Here is a 21157-nt window from a genome sequence, read left to right as displayed (position 1 = left end):
TAACGACAGGGGTTGCCTCCCTTGTTGGGGCGACCTCAACCACTAGCGGGTCTGAAGTGATGGTGGCAAGAGTGGCGGCAGGGTCTGCAGCCGAGCTCGACTAGCTTGTTGTGAATGAAGGGGCAATTCCCCTCATCTTCGGGGGGTGGTTTTTGTTTCTTTTGAGCCAGTTCAGCCTTAAAAGGAGCACGACGTTTGAAGCGAGGCTGGTCAACCATCCCTGCACAACAAAAGCAAATGATCAGCAACAGAAAAAGATAGAATGACCTCTGACTAAGTAAACTAGGATATACCTGATACAGATGGGGCAAGACCAGATTGATAGAGCAGCTCAGGCGTGATCAATTGCTTCCAAGATCTCGATCTAGCGTTAATCGATCTCGCCTCGGCAATACGGTCGCGCTCCGACTCACTCACCCTGAAAGGATACTTGGGCAGAACTGCCAAAAGACCACTACAATTAGAAATGAGAACAAAAAAATAATAAGCTAAGAGAAGTGTCAGTTTAGATGTACCCCACCTGGATGAGCAAAACGGGTCGGAACCCGAGGTCGTAGCCCGGAAGTCGCTAGAGCGTCCCAGTCTCCTGACGCCCAGAACCATTTATTCTTTCAGTTCTTATTTGAGGTCGGGGTGTCCGTAATGATGGCCTTGCCCGTGTTCGCCCAAGCCGAAAAATAATACCAACCCTCATGGCGAAGGTTGGACTTCACCTAGTACAGGTGGAGGAATTCTTGCACGGTCAGCTCGGGCTGTTCGAGCTGGAACCACAGAATGAACGACCCTACCAAGGCTCTCCAGGTATTCGTAATTATCTACTCAGGAGCTAGCCCTAGGTGCAAGAGGAGCTTCCTAATTATGTGATGGAAAGGGAGTCTCAAGCCGCATTGAAGGGCGACCAGGAACACGGCCACCTCACCATCCTTAGGTTCACTTGGAATTTCGCCAAGTGTGGGAGCTTGGAGCACCACTGAGTCTGGAATGTGGTACTTCGACCTGATCCACATTAGGTTGGATTCCTTCAGTGTCGACCCAATCAGGCTGGTTTCTTTTGACTCCGCTGGAGACTGGACGGCCTCTTCCCTTACTGAGGCGGACCCCTCAACATGCATGGGCCGCTCAACCGAGGACTGAGCAGCCATCCTCGATCTGTGAGACGTCTGGAAATCCTTATCGCTCATCATCACGAGTGGAGATGGTGGATTCTCCAGCAAATCCCAATCCTCCGGTTCCCCATCGTGCTGGAACGCTGTTGATTCCTCCCATTGGTTCGACGGGTTTGACATGTTTGGCCGAGGTTATGGTCGGAAGACGGGGACCCAAAAGAAAAGTAAAAGAAGAAGACGGAGGAGACGAAGCTCACCGGAGAAGAAGGGTTCTGGCTCGTTGGGAATCGTCAAGTTCGGTTTGGCAGAGAGAAGTAGAGGGGCGACAGAGCAAATACCCCTCACACTGCTAGGGCATCCCCCTTTTATAGGAATTCGACTGTATGATGATAAATGCCCGCTATTAATGCAGTAGATGAAACGACTCTTTGACGCCCGTGCTTGGCCACGTGGGGCTTTCCCACTCGCTGAACGGCTCAACTCCCCAAGAAGCGCCATGCGTCAGCGCCCCATAAGCCGATATCCGAGCAGACGCCCTGCCAGTGCACGTGACCTCGAGCCGACGCATGCTATCTCGAGCATGCTATACCATGATTGCGGATCCGCCTCAATCTCTGCGCCTACTGTCTTATTAAGCATTAATGACGAGTAGACTCGACGCTCCACGCACAAGAAGGTCCGACCTTACTAAACCGACTTACTTCCCGAGCTTACTACGCAAGCTCAGAAGTAGGGGGGCTACTGTTATGGTTAAAAATGGACTAGCAAAGGAAGAGAGGTCAACTTGGACCTCTGTGTTCGTCGCGTGATTAGCCAGTACTAGTTATGACCGGGAGCCCCTCAACAGCCAGAGAGCAGCCATTGTCGAGGAAACGACTTACCCCTCGAGCTCAACCATTAGGAGATGAAGTATCTACATTCCCATCAGATGCCGAGCCCCTCCACGGTCTCATCCATTTCCGAGCTACTACCCTCAGGGAAACCCTGTCCTGTGTGGTAAGAAGAAGAGGATGGTCATCACTGATCCCGCCTACATTCCATTAAGGAAAGGAGCTCGGTCTTAGTGCTCGGACATGAATCCCAAGGGTAGGTCGGCAGATCGACCATCTGCTCGATACCAAGGGAAAACTCGACCACAACTCACTAGAGAATCCAGGTCGGCAAACTCTTCGAAACAGCCATCACCTCGGACTCTCCACCTTGGCCTCCTACCACGTGCTTCCACTGGTTTCGATTGTATCGATTGTATCTACCCGAGATCCCAGCGGAGGATCTCGGGAGACGACTACAATACGGATCTGCCCAAGATCTCAGCCGAGGATCTCGGGAGATACCCATGACATATTTGGGATACGAATCCCTCTACAACACACATCTACTAAGTAGGGAGATCACGACCTACGCCACCGCCCTCTTTCAACTATAAATAGGAGCATCCCTAACGGTGAAAGGTACACACAACTCTACGCACAAAACCCTATGCTTTACTAGACCCAGATTCCATGTCCGACTTAGGCATCGGAGGTTCTAGATGGGTTTGGATTGGTGAGGGTTGGGTATGTATTGAGATAATAAGAAGGAGAAGAAAATAAGAAAAGAAAGTGAAGGAAGTAAATACCTTGTTGTAGAAGAGAGAAGATTACAGGATAACTCATGGCTTCGCACCACTTTGGAATCACATCAAAAGATCTCTAATTACAAGAGATTTCCATGCATCACACATGGGGAGGAGGAAGAACCATTTTTTTTTTTCTTCTTTTTCTCAAAATATCATGCATAAAAAACCCTAAAGGGCTAGACGTCCAACCCTAAATGGACATTGGGCTACCAAATTACGACTTTTCCCTTTTGTTCCGTCCCAAAGCTCTTAAAACACACAATATGAGTACCAAATATGAAATAAATTGGAATAACGCCTAATCTAAGCTTAAAAAAAAATGAAATTCTAAAGTATGTAATATTTGATGGTGTTCAGTGATGACGATGGTCCACGATCAATGGTCTGATCAAGCTGTCCATGCGATCCAACCATCCAGTCATTGTGTCATAGCGATCCAACGGTCGAAATCTCCCAGTTAAGCAACCCACATGCATCTTCCCAGTGTGAGCCCTTCAAAGATGCACGCATATGCATGTGGGGTCTTCTACAATGGCTAGAAACTCCGCCCACCAGGGGGTCCAACGTGAAAATTATCTAGCTACAACGAAGCTGTTGGGGCTCTCCTCCTCCTCTGGTATACTCTTTGTGCTAGGATGTCGTTATTAAGTTATTATGAGTGCGGCAAGTCATCATGAATAAAGGAAAAGATGTCACCAGCAGATGGTGCCCAATCCATTGTTCAAGCTCACTGACTAAAACACCTTATTGATCTAAAAGAAAGAAAGAATGGAAGGAGGAGGAGAGAGAAAATGTAGAGAGAGTGGAGAGCATAAGAAGCTCCACACGCCCACCCTCTTTTGTTTTATTACTAGGGCTTTCAATTTGGAGATGAAATTACAAGAACACCCTTATAGCAAAAAACATAAAGAAGCACACTACCAAAGACTCAAAAGGCCCATGTACACTCAACCCAAATGCATAAGAATTAAACCCCAACAGAATGATCACACGTGTGACCCACGTACACATGACACGTGTGATCATGTTATATGTGTGACCATTCTAACACTCCCCCTCAAGATGAAGCATATATCTTAAATGCCCAACTTATTTAAAAACCTGTTTAGATGAGCTTGACTTAAAGCTTTCGTGAACATGTCAACAACTTGATCTTCAAATTTGATGAACGGTGTGGATATTTCCTTGTTTGCAACATTCTCTCGGATGAAGTGGCAATCCACTTCAATATGCTTGGGACCTTTCATGATAAATTGGATTATTGGTGATATGTGATGCAACTTGATTATCACAATATAGATTCATGAGAGTATCAACCACAAAACCTAACTCATACATCAACGTCTTCAACCACACAAGTTCACACGAGGTATGGGCCATGGCTCTATACTCTGCTTCAGCACTAGAACGGGCAAGGACTCTTTGCTTCTTGCTTCTCCAAGTAACAAGATTAACTCCTACAAAGGTACAATAATCTGTGGGGATCGCCTATATGAAGGAGATCCAGCCTAGTCTGCATCAGAGAATTCTTCCACTCTAAGATGTCCATTTTGCTTGTAGAGATTTCCACGGCTTGGGGTGCCCCTCAAATATTTAAGTATCCGGACCACAACTTCCATATGAGATACACGAGGGCTTGCATAAATTGACTAATTACACTAATTGGATAAGTAATATCCGGTCGGTGTAATAGTTAAATAGATCAATTTATCAACCAACTGGCGTTATCTGCCTGGATCATCAAACAAGTATCCTTCACCTGTACTTAACTTCGAGTTTGCATCCATAGGAGTTGTAACTGGCTTAGCCTCTGGTAAACCTGACTTTTCTAACAAGTCTATAACATATTTCCTTTGCGATAAATAATTCCCAACTTTGATTGAGCTGCCTCAATACCATAAAGTATCGAAGATGGCCTAAATCCTTTGTACGGAAGTGTTGCTGCAAGAACTTCTTCAACTCAGATATGCCTTTACCATCATTTCCAGTAATGATGATGTCGTCCACATAAACCACAAGAACCAAAATACCAATCTCACTCTGCCTAACAAAGACCAAGTAATCAACATTACTGCATTTCATCCCAAATTGCATTATCACTTTACTAAATTTGTCAAACCATGCACATGGAGGCTGCTTCAACCTATAAATCAATTTTCTTAGCTGAGAGACTTTATCAGACTCCCCTTGAGCAACAAAGCCAAACAATTGCTCCATGTATACTTTTTCAAAAATCACCATGAAGAAACACGTTCTTTACAAATAGTTGATATATGGGCCAATCCAAATTTGCATCAATAGAGATCACCACATGAATTGAATGAAGCTTGGCCAGCGAGGAAAAGGTTTCAGAGTAGTCAACTCCAAAAGTTTGAGTATATCCTTTCGCCACCAAATGGGCCTTTAAAGGATCCGCAGTGCCATAAGACTTTTACTTCACAGTATATACCAATTTGCATTCCAATGCACGTTTTTCCGTAGGCAATCTAGCCAAAGTCTAAGTTTAATTTTGATGAAGTGCAATCATTTCTTCTTTCATAGCTCTTTTCTACCCATTAGAACGTAGAGCGTCCTGAAACGATCAAGGGACAGGCACAAACAACAAGGAAAAGCAAACTGTCTAAATGAAGGTGATAGACCATTCGATGAAATAAAATTGGAAATAGGATTTAGAGTACAAGAACGTATACTTTTTCGAACAACAATAGGTTGATCAGCTTCATTCAACAAGTTTGGTGGAGGCCCATTACTAGGAGGATTTTCAGATGGATTGGTAGAATTGACGGAGGGCACATTACTAGGCTCTTTAGTACTTCTCTTGGAACGTTTGGAGTAGACTTACAATGGTGGAGGTTTTGAACGTGACTCTATGGCTTGCTTTCTAGGTAAATTGGTGTCTGTTACCATAGGAAGGGTGTTAGAGTTTTTGGAATATTGCAATGTCTTCTCATCATTTGAGAAATATGGAGTAGTTTAAAAAAAGGTGACATCCATGGACACATCATCTACGGGTGATAGGATTATAGCATTTGTAGCCACACAAAGTATTTGAGTATCCTAGAAATACACACTTTACAACTTTGGGTCTAAACTTATTGGAAACATGATCAAATTGATGTACAAAACATACGTATCCAAAAATTTTGAGAGGAAGGGAAAATGAAGGACATTGGGGATGCGAGACAGATAAAGGAGTTTGACCTCCTAATATCAACGAGGGTATCCGATTTATAAGATAACATGTAGCTAAAATGGCATCACCCCAAAAACTCTTTGGAACCTTCATGTCTAATAATAACGCCCTAGATACTTCAAGTAAATGATGGTTTTTACGCTCAATAACTCCATTTTGCTGTGGTGTGTGCACACCTGACGTTTGATGAATGATGCCATGAGATAAGAGATAGGAGTTAAAAAGATTTGATTTGTACTCCTTGGCATCATTTGATCTTGGAACACACTTTAAAATCAATTTGAGTTTGGATTTGAGAATGAAATTTCTTTAAAACACATAAATACCTCAAAATCATCTTTCATCAAATATAACCATGTCATGCTAGAGCAATCATCCACAAAAATGACAAAATATTTAATGTTAGAGAAACTAGAAATATGAATGGGTACCCAAACATCTAAATGTACCAAATAAAATGGTTTATCACTAACTTTATCTTCACGAGAAAGAAAGACACTTTGTGATGCTTGCGTAACTTACAAGCTTCACATACTAACTTAGATACTTATGACAAAGACGGGACAAGACTCTTTCAATTAGCTAAAGATGGGTCCTTACTCTTGCTCCGGTGGTAGACTCTTAGGAGTTTCAACACCTGGTCAAGGGTTCGAGTACCCATAGGTGGTGAAATCCCACTACAGCGTGAGTGTGCGTGTGTGTTAAAAAAAAAGAAGAGAAGCTAAGGATGGGTGCCCAAGCCTGGAATGCTATTGATGTGGAGAGATGTTAGCTTGCAATGTAGCTCTAGCTTCAGTCATTTCACTCTTAAGATAGTATAGTCTATTAAATTCACGCCCTCCACCAACATCCTCCCCGTCTTTAGATCTTGAAACTTACAATAAGAGGGAAAAAAAATTTGATAGAGCAATTCAGGGATTTGGTTAGTTTACTTATAGATAATAGGCTCAATGAGAACTTTGGAATGTACAAAATTGATGACAAGGAAAGATCTGATGTAGGACATACAGTGCCCTCACCAGATACACTACGGTGAGTTTTAGATATTTTACTTATATCTTTCGAGTCAAAAAAACTTCTACAAATGTGGCCCACTATAGATAGTTCGTGCCATTCAATTTCATTTTTTTTTTTCCTTTTTTTTTGAGTTAGCTTGTTAGTACACACCCATGTCAGTACACACGCTCCATGTTAGCCACCCCCACTAGGGATCGATACCAAGACCTCAAGTGTTGAAACGAGGTATCTCCACTCAGTCTGCCATTCAATTTCATTGATATTATTTGGAGAGGCACCAAATTCGATGATGATAAAATACTGCTCTCGAGATCATTTTTGGAATCCATCTGAATAATAACAATAATTTTTCTTGAACACAATTACTCCAACAAACTGACGTACTAAGTCAATACCTGATTCCGAGCTTCAACTTGTCTCAATCAACACAATAAAGGAGGCACTTCATGAACTTCTGAATTTTCAGCCTTTAAATCTGTTTTCATGCTTCGAAAAATTGAATGTAGATTGCACACTGGATGAAAAATGGCCCACTTTGTCCCATCACACGGGTATAATGCAAAAGCGGGCCTTACACCTTCAATAAACACGATTTCACCACCCATCATGTGGGGGTACAACAATGGAAGAGATTAGGTTAGATCAGTCCCAAACACATTAGGGTTTACCACTAGAGAATGAAAAGAAAATAAATAAAAAGGAAGTAAGATAAAGAAGAGAGAGCTAGAAGCAAAAAACGGATCAACGTGTCTCTGATACCATGTTGATCTAAAAGAAAGAAAGAATGGAAGAAGAGAGAGAGAGAGAGAGAGAGAGAGAGAGAGAGAGAGAGAGAGAGAGAGAGAGCATAAGAAGCTCCACACGCCCACCCTTTGTTGTTTTATTACTAGGGCTTTCACTTTGGAGATGAATTTACAAGAATACCCTTGTGCAAAAAAACATAAAGAGACTATTAAAGACCCACTCAACCCAAATGCACAAGGATTGAACCCCAATAGGATGATCACACGCGCGACCTATGTCCACGTGTGGACATGTCACCTGTGTCCACACGTGTGATCACGTCACACGTGTGACCATTCTAACACACCTCATTGAGTGTTGCAAAAAGCTCTCGACGATGGTGATCTCATGGTCCCCCAAGTTCCTCTGAATTAGTGGGCCGTTAACTATCTTTCCACCAATTAATTCACGTAATTCGAAGGCTCTAATCCGCCTCATGGAGATCATGTAAAGTCAAGGAATTCTTGTGCAAATTTGGCATTTTCCACCCATATGCCATTTCAAAAGAGAATTCTGTCCCCATTTCCTGCTAGGAATCTTGAAGCTTCTAGCTTTCCCAATGGTTTTGGATGAATCCCCAAAATTGGAATGGCCTTCCAAATATGCATTCCTTTTCCTCTGATCAGACCTCCAGGGACCCACCCCCTATTTCTTGCAATATTTGTCTGCTATAATTCTCCTCCATAGAGCATCATGATCATTGCCAAACTGCCACCATCACCATTTAGCCGGAAGCACCCAATTCTCCTCTAAAATTCTCCAATGTTAATCATCCATTGTTCAGGCTTTTTACACACCTTCCAACCAGTGTATTCCGTATTGTTATCGCGTAGTGTATTGCATGGGATTTAAAAGTTGTATCGTGTAACGTATCATTGTTGTTAGGAAAAGGCAAACATTGCGAAATTGATCGAAATGTTCAACGAAACTTCAGCGATTGTTAAAACAAAAAGACATCAATATACACTTAGAAATCAAAACTTCACAAAAAATAAGTGTGCACAATAGGTTTATAAATGTTAGAAGACATGTAGGGAAACAGAAGCAATATATTCAAAAGCAAAAGAAGTAGAAAACTAGAAATATACCTATGAATAATGTATATTGTTGCTCAAACCCATGTAGAGCTGCGCGGTGGCTCAAAATCATTTTCTCCATCTTGATGGGGCTGGGTATAGTATTGCTACTCCACAAATCGAAAATTCTATACACAGGTCATAGTAGAATGATACTAGTGAAGATACACTTTAACATAATTCTGGTACTCATCTTCTTCGATTTGTGAAAGTTTCAAAATTTCGCAAATTTTCTGCAAATCAGCCCATCTTCCTCCAAATTCCAAAATTAGAGTGTATGTAATGATGATTTCATCAACTACTCCTGAATTCTCTGAATTGGGGGCCAATTAATCGTTGATCAAAGTGGAATTTTGAAAGAAAATATTTTTTTAAACAATTTTAATAAAAAATAGTTTTTCTTTTTTTATTAAATACCCAAAGTACTAAGAAATATTAGGTCAGGTTACATGTTTGATTTTGTGTTTGGACACAAAGATTGCACCAATTTGCGAGAAATTGGAATTTTTAAAATTTTCCTAATTTTCCGCAACTGATGGGTACATCACGCGCACACGCATGCCCCCCTACGCACGTATGCAAGGAGGGCCCCACCATCTATCTGGATCGATGATGACGTCCAGGGAGGGCCTCCTTCATTGGAGTGGACCCGATAGTCATGTGAATCCCACCATGGGTTCTTATGATCGTAGCCTATTATTCTAACTGATCTCGTACTTTGGGTTCTGCTTATAATTGTTATTAGGAATATCATGGACAGTTTATATTGCTTTGATTAGTTGTTATTTTTGGTTACTTCGTCTCCAAGTAATAGGTTACGCACATGGCGCGAGTTTTGGGGTATAGGGTTTTATTATAAATAGGCACCTCTTGTAGTCTTTTTTTTCTCAATGAAGATTAATGAAATTGCTGCATTTTTTGACTCCTCTAAATTTCTGAGTTGTGGAGATTCAATTGGATACGAAACCCTCCCTTCCTCAAAGGGCTGACTACCGTGGTGCGAAGCCACACCTATCTCAATTCGCCCCCACCTTCTTCCATCCATATTTGTCTTCTTATACAAGCATTCTATCTGCAAATCTATCAATATTTGTAGGCATTTCTCTATCTACAGCAGATTTCCAGAATCTGACCCTGCAGGAGTGCTGAAACTTTGGCGAAGCACCACGCACAAACCGTACATCCGATTGAGCTGAAATTTGGGGGTTTTGGAGTCCATCCTTGGCCGACTAGGGCCAAAGTGGACTTTTTCTAAATAGTGGGCCCTACACATGTGCGGCCGGGATCACACGCACATGCGTTCGGGCCATTGCTGCTGTTCACGTGTGCGGTACTTTTCTAGTTCGTCTCTCTCCTCTCTTTCACCCTAAATCCCTAACCCTAACCCTAAATTACTCAAATTCTCAATTTTATGCCCTTTCTTCAACCTTAGGGTTCCCCGGATTAAAATCTGTGAATCCCTTGGATTGAGGAATTATTTCCGTGCATGTGTGGATGAATTTACCCTCCTTTGATTCTTGTTTGGTCTATAATTTTGATTGATCCGTCCCTAGCATGTGTAAGCTTGGATCTGCATAAGATTCTCCTTGATCGAGTGTTTGAACTTTTGTGTGAGATGTGGAATTTTGCGTGATTGTTTCTGAACTAGTGTGATCTAAAGCTTGAAAATCTTGCACATCATACTTGAATTTCATGTCCTGCATCAAATTTAGTATCGGAGCTTAGGGTTCTTGTAGAAGAATGCATTGCATGTTTAGGGTTTAGTTTATTTATGTCCATTATGCATCAAGTATCATCATATAGAGCTGTTTAGAGGTCCATAATTTCTGATATAGCCTGCTGAATTTTCTGCTATCAGAAAATCCGCATCTCTTTGCTGGATTTTCTGTTGACAGATTTTTTGGGCAAATAGGTTGATGGAAATTGAATAGTATTGTGTCATTTTCTCCATATAGTCCTATAGGAGCATATAGTCCTATCTAGGCGCATATAGTTGCAGTAGAAGGTCCTTAGATTGAGTTAGTAGTTGTATGCTTACACGTACAGGTCATGGTTTTGGCTTGCACCCTACACTAAGTATGGAGCAATTGCATGAGTCAATGAACAAGCTGACCCAATATTTTGAGTCTTTGGGTAGGCGCTTGGAACAACGTATGGACCAACGTTTTGAGCAGCTTGATGTGCGCATTACCTAACTAAAGACCTTCGCTAGGGCAAACCCCACCATTGAGGAAGATGCCCAATCTCAGGCAGGTGGTTAGGAGGATAGACTAAGGAATGGAGGTGGCCAAGGAATCGGTTATGGGCGCACACCCGTGCACCCACCCTGTGAGGGACATTAAGATGACTATGACCCCGATGCGCAATTTCTTAAAGGAGTTAGAGTATATGCCCCACGTTTGATGGCCACTTGGACCTTAAAGCTTTTCAAGATTGGTAAGCAGACATGGACCACCTTTTTGAGTGGTATGACATGTACGGCCTTGTGGCTAGAGAGAGTGCACCAGAGGCTAGTGTAGAGTTACTTATTGAGGCCATTCCGGTAATGGATGAGTTTCGTGATATCTTTCCTGATGATCTACCGGATGAGTTTCCCCCTATGAGGGATATACAACACACTAGGACGTGAGATACTGTACTACCTATAGCCGAGTTTGCGTTTAATAGTTCTGTCGATAGGTCCACAGGTTTAAGTCCCTTTGAAGTCGTTACTGGTTATAAACCTAGGAAACCTATTGATATTGTCCTTATGTCACTGTTCCATAGGCCCTCAGAGTTTGCAGAGTCTTTTGCGCATCACATTCATTCATGACATTAAGAAATCAGGCAGAAGATCATGATTAGTAATGAACATTACACTCTTTCTGAAGACCAACATAAACGTTTCAAGGAATTCAATATTAAGGACTCTATAATGGTCTGCATCAGGCCAGAGCGGTACTCTCAGGGAGCTATTCGTAAATTACACACGCGTAGTGCTGGACCATTCAAAATTATAAAACGAAACGATTTCAATGCGTATGTGGTAGATCTTCCATCCTCCATGAGAATTAGTTCCACATTCAATGTGGAGGATTTAGTTGCATTTCAGGGGGCCATTGATGCATTGTCCAGCCTTTCGCCTAACCATCCTGATTCTCCAAATTTTTCCCTTGATCCATGACCCTTTCTCGACCCTCGACACATCTTCCCAGCCTCTACCTCTCATACCTACCCTTTCCGACCCATTGTCTTAGCATCTACCTCCCATACTTACCCTCCCCGACTTATTTTCGTAGCCTCTACCTCCTATACCTACACTTCCCACACCCAGAGAGGAGATATAGGATATTCTGGACCATCAGATAGTATTCACGTTGGACGGCAGATTTCAGAAGTACCTGGTTAAGTGACAATTATGCCCAGCTTTAGACAGTATGTGGCTCACCGAGGAGGAGCTTCAAAAACTTGATCCTGACATCTTGGAGCGGTTTAGGAGTTTTGTTTTGCCAGTGGGGAAATCTTCGCAGCCGGGGAGAGTTGATGGGGACATCACGCCAACACGCACGCCTCCTACGCAGGTACGCAAGGAGGAGGAGGGCCCCGCCATCGATCTGGATCGATGACGATGTCTAGGGAGGGCCTCCTAGTTAGAGGACTGCGTTTTGGTTTGTTGGAGTGGACCCGATAGTCATGTGAATCCCACCATGGGTTCTCATGATCATGGCCCACTATTCTAATTGATCTAGTACTTGCTTATTATTATTATTAGGAATATCATGGACGACTTAAATTGCTTTGATTAGTTACTATTTTTGGTTACTTCGTCTCCAAGTAATAGGTTGCGCACACGGCGCGAGTTTTGAAGTATAGGGTTTTATTACAAATAGCACCCCTTGTAGTCTTTTTTTTTTTTTTTTCCTCAATGAAGATTAATAAAATTGCTGCATTTTTCCGCTCCTCTAAATTTCCGAGTTGTGGAGATTCAATTGGGTGTGAAACCCTCCCTTTCTCGAAGGGCCGACTACTGTGGTGTGAAGATCCCGATTCGCCCCCACCTTCTTCCATCCATATTTCTCTTCTCCTACAAGCATTCCATCTGCAAATCCATTAATATTTGCAGGTGTTTCTCCATCTACAGCAGATTTTCAGAATCTGGCCCTGTAGGAGGGTTGGAGCTTCAGCGGAGCACCACGCACAAGCAATGCATTGGATCGAGCTGAGATTTGGGGGTGTTGGAGTCCATCCCTGACCGATCAGGGCCAATGTGACCTTTTTCTGAATAATGGGCCCCACACACGTGTGGCCGGGATCACATGCACGTGCGTCTGGGCCATTGCTGCTGTTCACCCGTGCAGTACTTTTCTGGTTCGTCTCTCTCCTCTCTTTCACTCCTCTTTCACCCCAAATCCCTAACCCTAACCCTAAATTACTCAAATCCTCAATTTTATGCCATTTCTTCAACCTTAGGGTTCCTCGAATTGAAATCTGTGAACCCATTGGATTGAGGAATTATTTCTGTGTATGTGTGGATGAATTTACCCTCCTTTGATTCTTGTTCGGTATATAATTTTGATTGATCTGGCCCTAGCATGTGTAGGCCTGGATCCGCATAAGATTCCCCTTGATTGAGTGTTTGAACTTTTGTGTGGGATGTGGAATTTTGTGTAATTGTTTCTGAACTAGTGTGATCTAAAGCCTGAAAATCTTGCACATCATACTTGAATTTCATGTCCTGCATCAGCGACTCAGGCCATCTCCCCAAACTCTTGAAATAAAAGCTCTAAATCCATGATTATTCTTGCAAAATACGAAAAATCAATGATTTGTAACCATTTGACACTGATTTAACATGATTTATAAAGAAAAAAGAAGATTGAAAATCGAAAATGCTCATCGGATTGAACAGGTGGGATATATCAACACAACATGTCCATTTCGTATCGCACAGGTGGGATACACAATATATCATATGATATATCAGCCGATATCATCAATATTGAAAGCATTGCTCCCAATCTAACCAAGTGATACTTAGGAGCAGCTTCTTTTCCTTCTAAATACACACTCTGCCCATTTCTTGTCAGTATAGGTTGCCGTATCACATCATCAAGCAAGTAGTGTCTACATCATTCTTGTGCATGACATTTTGAGACGAGTAATTTATTCATACTGAAGTTACACAGACTATCGTGTATTTTATTTAGCTTCATTTGACAAGTTTGAGCCATTTTAATGCTTGAATGACCTGATACCTACTCATTGGCATAAAAATGGAAATGATGCGACTTGTTGCATCTACTTTGGTGCTTCGTAGCAACCTATTGCATGTAATAGTCCACCAGCTCAGTTGATGGAATATGAAACAATATCTATGAGGTAAGACTTGCAGAATTATCTTTAATTCCTCATGCAGGAGTGGCACCTAGAATCCATGGAGGGGAGTGCTACTTGCTTTATATATTTTGCTGTACTTCCCTTTGTTGCAATCGACCTTTTATATTAATAATGATGATAGACAATATGGGATCTTATTGTGTTGTACTATACGGACTATATATTGTATATATTATGCCCATTATATTCCGTCGAGTCATATCTTAGTATTGTATATGGTTGTATTTCCTAGTATTTTTTAATAGGACAGAACTTATATTGCTTAATATTTTGCTTATTTAAAAGTCAGTATACTAGCATGTTATTTGTAGCAGTGATTACACACACAGACATGCAACCTCATGTTACTTGATATGTTGAAACATTACATTATGATCAATATATATATATATATATATATATATATATATATATATATATATATATATATATATTTCTTTTTCTTTTCCTGGAGTGTACTTCGGAAAACTGCTTAATAATCTTTGATGCTCTGAGTGCAATGATACCATGGAACTAATCAATGTACTCATGCAGTAGTTTCCACTGTTGCTGTATGGCTATTTAGTGGCTTCAAAAATGGAAGTTGCAGCAAACTTCTGTTATACAGTAGCTTCTTGCTAATTTTCTCTCAGCATAGCACATAGGTATTATTTATGCTTGTAGAGTTTTATGTTTTCCTTTGGAAGAGGGAGGAGCAATAGAGAGAGGAGTGATGGAGAGGAATCATATAAACCAAATGGGCTTCTGGCAAAGGGTTTTCTAAGATACATGCACTTGAGTTTAGGTGCTGGGTTTGAAGTTGAGTGATTTTTTTTTTAAAGGGTGGTTCTATGAATGCATTTGATAATGATTTGTTTTCTAACACGAACAGTGGAGGTCACTGCTAGCAAAATCCCACTCCCATTGGAGAGAAGAGAAAGGGAAATAGAGACTGAACAGTGCACAGTCCAGAGTCTGGAGGAAAGGGTCAAAAGATGAAGGAAGAGTAGAGGGATATAGAGAGAACAATAAAGGAAAATTGGACTAAAGGAAGAGTGGGATGCACAGGCTAGAGAATGAAAGAAAGGAAGTCTTGAAGAAGAAGATTAAAAGGGAACCTACAGTTTTAAAGGCTTATATGAATCTTCTCTCTGTGGAGGTTGAAGAGCATTACCGGAGAAGACCATTAGTGATGACCTCTGATATGGGGAAATGAAGTTCTTTAATGGGAGATAGAAGAGCAAAGGTGAACAATCAACCCTAAAATCCCCATCAATGCAATGTATTAGAATTTAAGCAGGCTTCTGAAGTCGAGTTAATGATTTGTCATATCATAGTTCCAGTTATCTCAGTTGTGTGTTTCTTGGGCCATCCTAATTAATTTGTAGTGGTGTATGAACTAGCTATCTTCTTTCCTTTCTTGCTTAAATCATAGTTTTTCTGCTCACTGGTGTAAGTCATGTTAGTTTGCTTCAGCAATTTCTGTGAAAGTTAAGTTTGAAGTTGTCTCCTTCATGAAATGTCTTCATGAACATTTTTGTTTATGTGAAGTTCTTAGATAATGGGAACTTCTGGTTTGGACTATGAATTCATCATCATCATCATCTAAGCCTTATCCTAATTTATTGGGGTTGGCTCTTTGGATTCACAATGAAAGTTATGGCACAAATTTGACCCCAGCTGCCAACCTGACGCATCTTTATCCGGGCTGGGGACTGGCAATGAGAGCATAAAACGCCCACAGGCACAATGTAATAGACTATTACATAGGTTTACTACAATCATGTGCTATGTAATAGTCTATTACATAGGTTGATTTTGATCAATGAATTGATTACAGTCAACGAGTTTGGACTATACAATTAGAAGCCAATAATTACCTGAAGGCATCATGCATTCTCCTTTCTTATCTGATTCAGGAGCTGGCGGTCATTGTGGCTAGGGGAAGAGACGGGTCGACGTCATGCTATCCTGTGGTTGAGACTATTCACAAGTAAGATGCTGAATTCAGTTCTCTAACTTGTCTTAATGTAGTCATGTTTTCCATTTTGGATCACATTGCATCGTTGTTAAGAATATAAAAAGCAACAGGTGTTTACTGCTTCTTTTCGACATTTCTATGAGTTTGGAATCTAACATTGTCTGTGTTGGTTATTGGACTTCTGCAGGGATAACATTTGTCATATAGTTGAAGCACCTGCTAATGTGCCTGGAAAAACAAGGAAGCTTGCCATTGATGTTGCAGAAAAAGCTGTTAGATCTTTAGAAGGTGCTGGTGTCTTTGCAGTTGAACTATTTTTAACGGGGGATGGTCAGGTTGGGCTGCTTTTCCTTCCATCTTCATGTATGATTCATGGATTTTCATATTGTGATGTTTCTTGGTCTTCGATGGTAATTAAGACGTTATTCATGCTTGCTGATGCTTTATTCTTATATGATTTATCAAGTAAATTGTTGCCTGTTCGTTTTTCCACAGATTTTGCTAAACGAAGTGGCACCCAGACCTCACAATAGTGGGCATCACACCATTGAGTCCTGCTATACCTCACAATTCGAGCAGCACTTGCGAGCCGTTACCGGTCTTCCACTTGGTGATCCATCGATGAAAACTCCTGCGGCAATTATGTACAATTTACTGGGTGAAGAGGAGGTAACCTTCTTTTACTTAGGTTTAATTTTTATTTTCATTTTTATTATTATTTTAAAATCAAAGACCATGTGTTTGTCATTCTAAATCATTCTTTTAGCCAATAAGAAAGAAAGAAAGGAAAGAAGAAGAAGAAGAGACTGGTCTACAATATGTATAGTTAAGCAACCAAAGCATATGAAAAAATGACTTGAATTGGAAATGCATTCCCAGCCAATGTGCTTATCTTAGCAATATGCATAGTTAAGAAATGCTTGTCTCACAGAAGGTTACCTAAATCGTGGGTTCCCCTACGTGGTATTGGAATGGGCCTATGGTAAGCTACTTCTTCTGGAACGTGGTGCACTAGGGGTAGGATTGATGTATGACATATGCATGAACCACATATGATGTGAGATCAAGTAGCAAAATTAAGATAATTAATAAAAAACACAAACCCTGCCATAATCATCATAGATACCATGAAAATCAAAAGAATATCATGCATAATCTTAGCCTAAGTTACCAACATCGTCACACAAGATCATTAAATCAACGGAAACTATGATCTAATGGATGTAGGGTCATCCAATTAGCATAAGGTATAGTCTATTTTAAAGTAGAAGACCTAACACAACCTAAGGTAAAATTAGGGTTGTGGGAATTGGGGAAATCTGGGAATTAGGGTATATGGACTCAAAGTGGGTGAAGGAATCAAAGGGTTTATAGGTTAGGATGAGGGGATTAGGGTTTTGGATAGGAGGGGTGGAATGATTTTGGGTGAATTGAGGAATGGGAAAAGTTAGGGTTTGGGTAATTAGGGAAAGTAGGAAAAATTATGGATTTTAGGTTTAGGGTTAGGTTTTTGGGAATGGAAGAAGAAGGGTTTGATCTAAGGGTGATGAGAAACCCAAATAGGACAAGGTGTGGCTGTACGGCCAACCCGAAGGGTTCACACGTGTGGCCGTACGGTCACACGTGGTGTGGGATGGATGGGCTTAACTCGGTAAGGGTTTGGATGATAGAGAGATAAGGGAAGATGGTTTTAGGAGAAGATGAGGACTTTAGAAGGGAAGAATCGAAGAACTTGAAGAAAATACCTTGATAGAGAGAAAAGAGATGATGGTGTAGGGATATATGGAGACATCGCACTTCCGTTGATGAAGATTAGCCTCACAACAATCTCCCTTCCAAATCACATGGAAGTTTCTTCAAATCTCATGAAGATGAAAGAAGAAGAAGAAAAGGAGCAAAGCTTCTTTGTTTTTTTTTTTTTTCCGACAAAAATCTAATGAGGGAGAGGGTCACACGCTCACCCTCTTCAATAGCTTCAAGGAGTTCTCAAAATTACAATAACTACCCCGTTTTTGTGACTTTTAATGAAAACACCCCTAATCTAAATAAAATTAACTAAGAGTACTCTTAATGGTGTCCAAACATAACATAAACAAAACTAAGTCTTATAAGATGATAAAGTCTAGGAAAAACTAGTGTAGATAATCCACGATTAATGGCTTGATCATGTGATCCAACGACCCGATTGTCACATCCCTCCATTCACGGTCTGGATCACTCTAGAAAGCAGCCCATGTGCATCTTCCCAGTGTACGGTCTTCTAGATGCTCGCATATGCACATGGGGTCTTCAACATGATCACGGGTACTTGCTTAGCCACAGGGAAATCAGTGGGGCCCGCCTCCTTTGATACGTACGCTAAGGCGTACTTGACGTGATGCCCTTATCAAGGATCATGTGGGTGGCTCCAATGTATGACATAGGGATGGACGTGATGAGGTTGAGCACTGTCTTCCTCAGGGGATAATTACTCCGAATCCACAGAGCTTCTCTGGACACCCCTCAGAGATTCCTCGAATCCACGAGGAGAGATAAAAAAAGTAATAAATTCTAATAAAATCTGAAATAAATTGATTTATAATAAAAAATGAGTTTACAATCCCTTAAAAAGTGATATGAACCCTAGGAAGAAGTTTCAGGATCAAACTACTACTCAAACTCCCTAAAATCGTGTCCTATTTCGCTTAGCCTTGTTATTCTCTTAATTTTTCTAAGCACTCTTCATGTTGGACATAACTCCTAAAACTCAATGGATCAAAAGTTATGATCGAACTAAAAATCACTATAAATAGTAAAAACGGAAATAAAATGGACTTTCGACCATCGATCTGATGGAATCTCGCAAATTCGGCATGGACAACTCGGCGTTGCGGGGTTGGCTGGCTAAGGTAGCTTCTCCTACCCCAAAATCATATATGGTATGTTGAATAACTCATTCCGGTTTGCGAGATATGCCTGTTTTAAGGTTCTGACGGTCTGAATCACTTTCACCTCTGATCGGGCCTTCTTTGGTCCGTCTTGGCCATGAAATTGTCCGTGGCCCACTCTAAATTACTCCCCTCCACTTTAAAAGAACTCGTCCTCGAGTTCTCATCTCGCTTCGATTCATGATACTTGGTCAGGTCTACGACGTTGAAAGTACGCGAGATCTCTTGGTTATCCGGAAGATCAACAACGTAAGCGTTGTCATTGATCTTTCAGAGAATCGGTACTTACCTAATCGTCTTGTTCTTCAACTTGTTGTAAGTCCCGATTGGAAATCTCTCCCTGCGTAGATCGACCATAACTTGGTCGCCCACCTCGAACACCTTTTGTCGCTAATGCTTGTCGGCTTGCTCCTTGTACTTGTCGTTCGAGGCACACAACTTGGCATGCACCTTTGCATGAATGCTCATGATTCTGTCTGCCATATGCTCTGCTGCAACGCTCATGCCTGGGAGATTGGGCAAAGGGACCAAGTCAATTGTGCGGCGAGACACGCGACCGTAAACAATCTAGAATGGGACTTCCTTGTCGAGCGATTTCCCATGTTGTTGAATGCAAACTCCGTAAGTCCCACTGCTTCGATTTTTTACCTGAAATACATCGAAGGAGGTTTCCCAACGTGCGATTAACAACTTCAGTTTACCCATCGGTCTGTGGCTGGTAGGCACTGCTGAACTGAAGTCGTATATCGAACTGATCTCACAAAGTTCGCAAGAAGTGGCTAATGAACTTCGTATCACGGTCAAAAGTAATGATCTTGGGAATCCCGTGTAGCCGCACGACCTTTGAAGAATAGATTCGCCACGTGTGTTGTATCGATGGTCTTCTTGCATGGGATAAAGTGTGCCATCTTCGAGAAATGATCTACCACCACGAACACCGAATCCATGCCACATTGTTTTCGTGGGAGACCTAGCACGAAGTCCATAGATAAGTCCTCCCAAGGGCCGTCAGGTACAGGTAACGGGGTGCAGAGACCCATATTCTAAGATTACCCCTTTAAAGTTTGGCAAACATGACAGTGCTACACTGCTCTACCCACTTCACGTACTAACTGCGACCAGTAGTACCGTTCCTCAACAAGAGCTCCCGTCTTGTCCCCCCCAAGGTGTCCATTAAGGCCACCTTCATGTAGCTCTTGGATAATCTGCCCCCTCAGCGAGCTTTTGGAGATGCAAACTTGATTCCCTTTGAAAAGGAAACTGTCTTGCATATGTAGGTCACTGGGGTGACCTTCTTGGCATCTAATCCATGCGTCCTTAAATTTGTCGTCGTTGGCATATGTCTTTGAGGCACTTGAACCTGACAACCTCATTGCTCATGGTGACTAACAAAGTTGCACGACGACTAAGTGCATTAACCATTTTGTTCTGCTTCCCAAACTTATGTTTTAGCACAAATGTGAATTCCTGCAAGAATGAAATTTACCTAGCATGCACACAATTCACGTTAGTCTAGCTATAAATGAATTTGAGAGCTTGATGGTCTGTAAAGAATGAACTCGTTCTGAATTAAGTAATGTTGCCAATGTCGAAGTGCTTGGATCACTGCGTACAATTCAAGCTCATAGGTTGACCACTTTTTTGCATGCATCACTAAGCTTTTCACTGTAGAAGGCTACCGGCCTGCCTTGAGACAAAACTCTCCCAATTCTGACATATGAAGCATTACATTCGACTTCAAACAGTTTGTCGAAGCTGGGAAGTGATAGAACTGGGGTTGTGGACAATTTGTGCTTAATTTCAATAAAGCTCCTGTCGGCTTCGTCAGTCCATTGAAATTATCCCTTCTTCATGCAATCTGTAATTAGTGATACAATGGTGCTAAAATTCTTCATGAACTGATGATAGAATGTCACAAATCTGTGGAAACTCCGTACTTCGTGGATGTTTGTTGGAACCGGCCATTCCCTGATGGCTCTCACCTTTTTATCGTCCACCCGGATGCTTGTGGACGTCACAACAAAGCCCAAAAATAACAGGCTATCGATAAAAAAGCTGCACTTTTTAAAATTGAGATACAACTTGTTTTCGGTAAGCACTT

The 21157-nt window shown here is 41.6% G+C and overlaps 1 protein-coding gene across 5 annotated transcripts in view; it reads left to right on the top strand.

Moving 5' to 3' along the window:
* LOC131251449 (phosphoribosylaminoimidazole carboxylase, chloroplastic-like) overlaps positions 1 to 21157 on the top strand; it is a 97627-nt gene that overhangs the window by 13715 nt on the left and 62755 nt on the right. For all 5 annotated transcript variants that reach the window (XM_058252145.1, XM_058252144.1, XM_058252146.1 and 2 more), the window contains exons 8-10: positions 16068 to 16141; positions 16317 to 16464; positions 16625 to 16798. In XM_058252145.1, the coding sequence (XP_058108128.1) occupies positions 16068 to 16141; positions 16317 to 16464; positions 16625 to 16798 (396 nt within the window). The remainder of the gene's footprint in view (positions 1 to 16067; positions 16142 to 16316; positions 16465 to 16624; positions 16799 to 21157) is intronic.

The sequence above is a fragment of the Magnolia sinica genome, chromosome 7 (assembly GCF_029962835.1).
Source record: "Magnolia sinica isolate HGM2019 chromosome 7, MsV1, whole genome shotgun sequence".
Taxonomy (NCBI): Eukaryota; Viridiplantae; Streptophyta; class Magnoliopsida; order Magnoliales; family Magnoliaceae; genus Magnolia; species Magnolia sinica.
The sequence above is the reverse complement of the archived record's forward strand: the minus strand, read 5'-3'. Positions and strand labels throughout refer to the sequence as shown.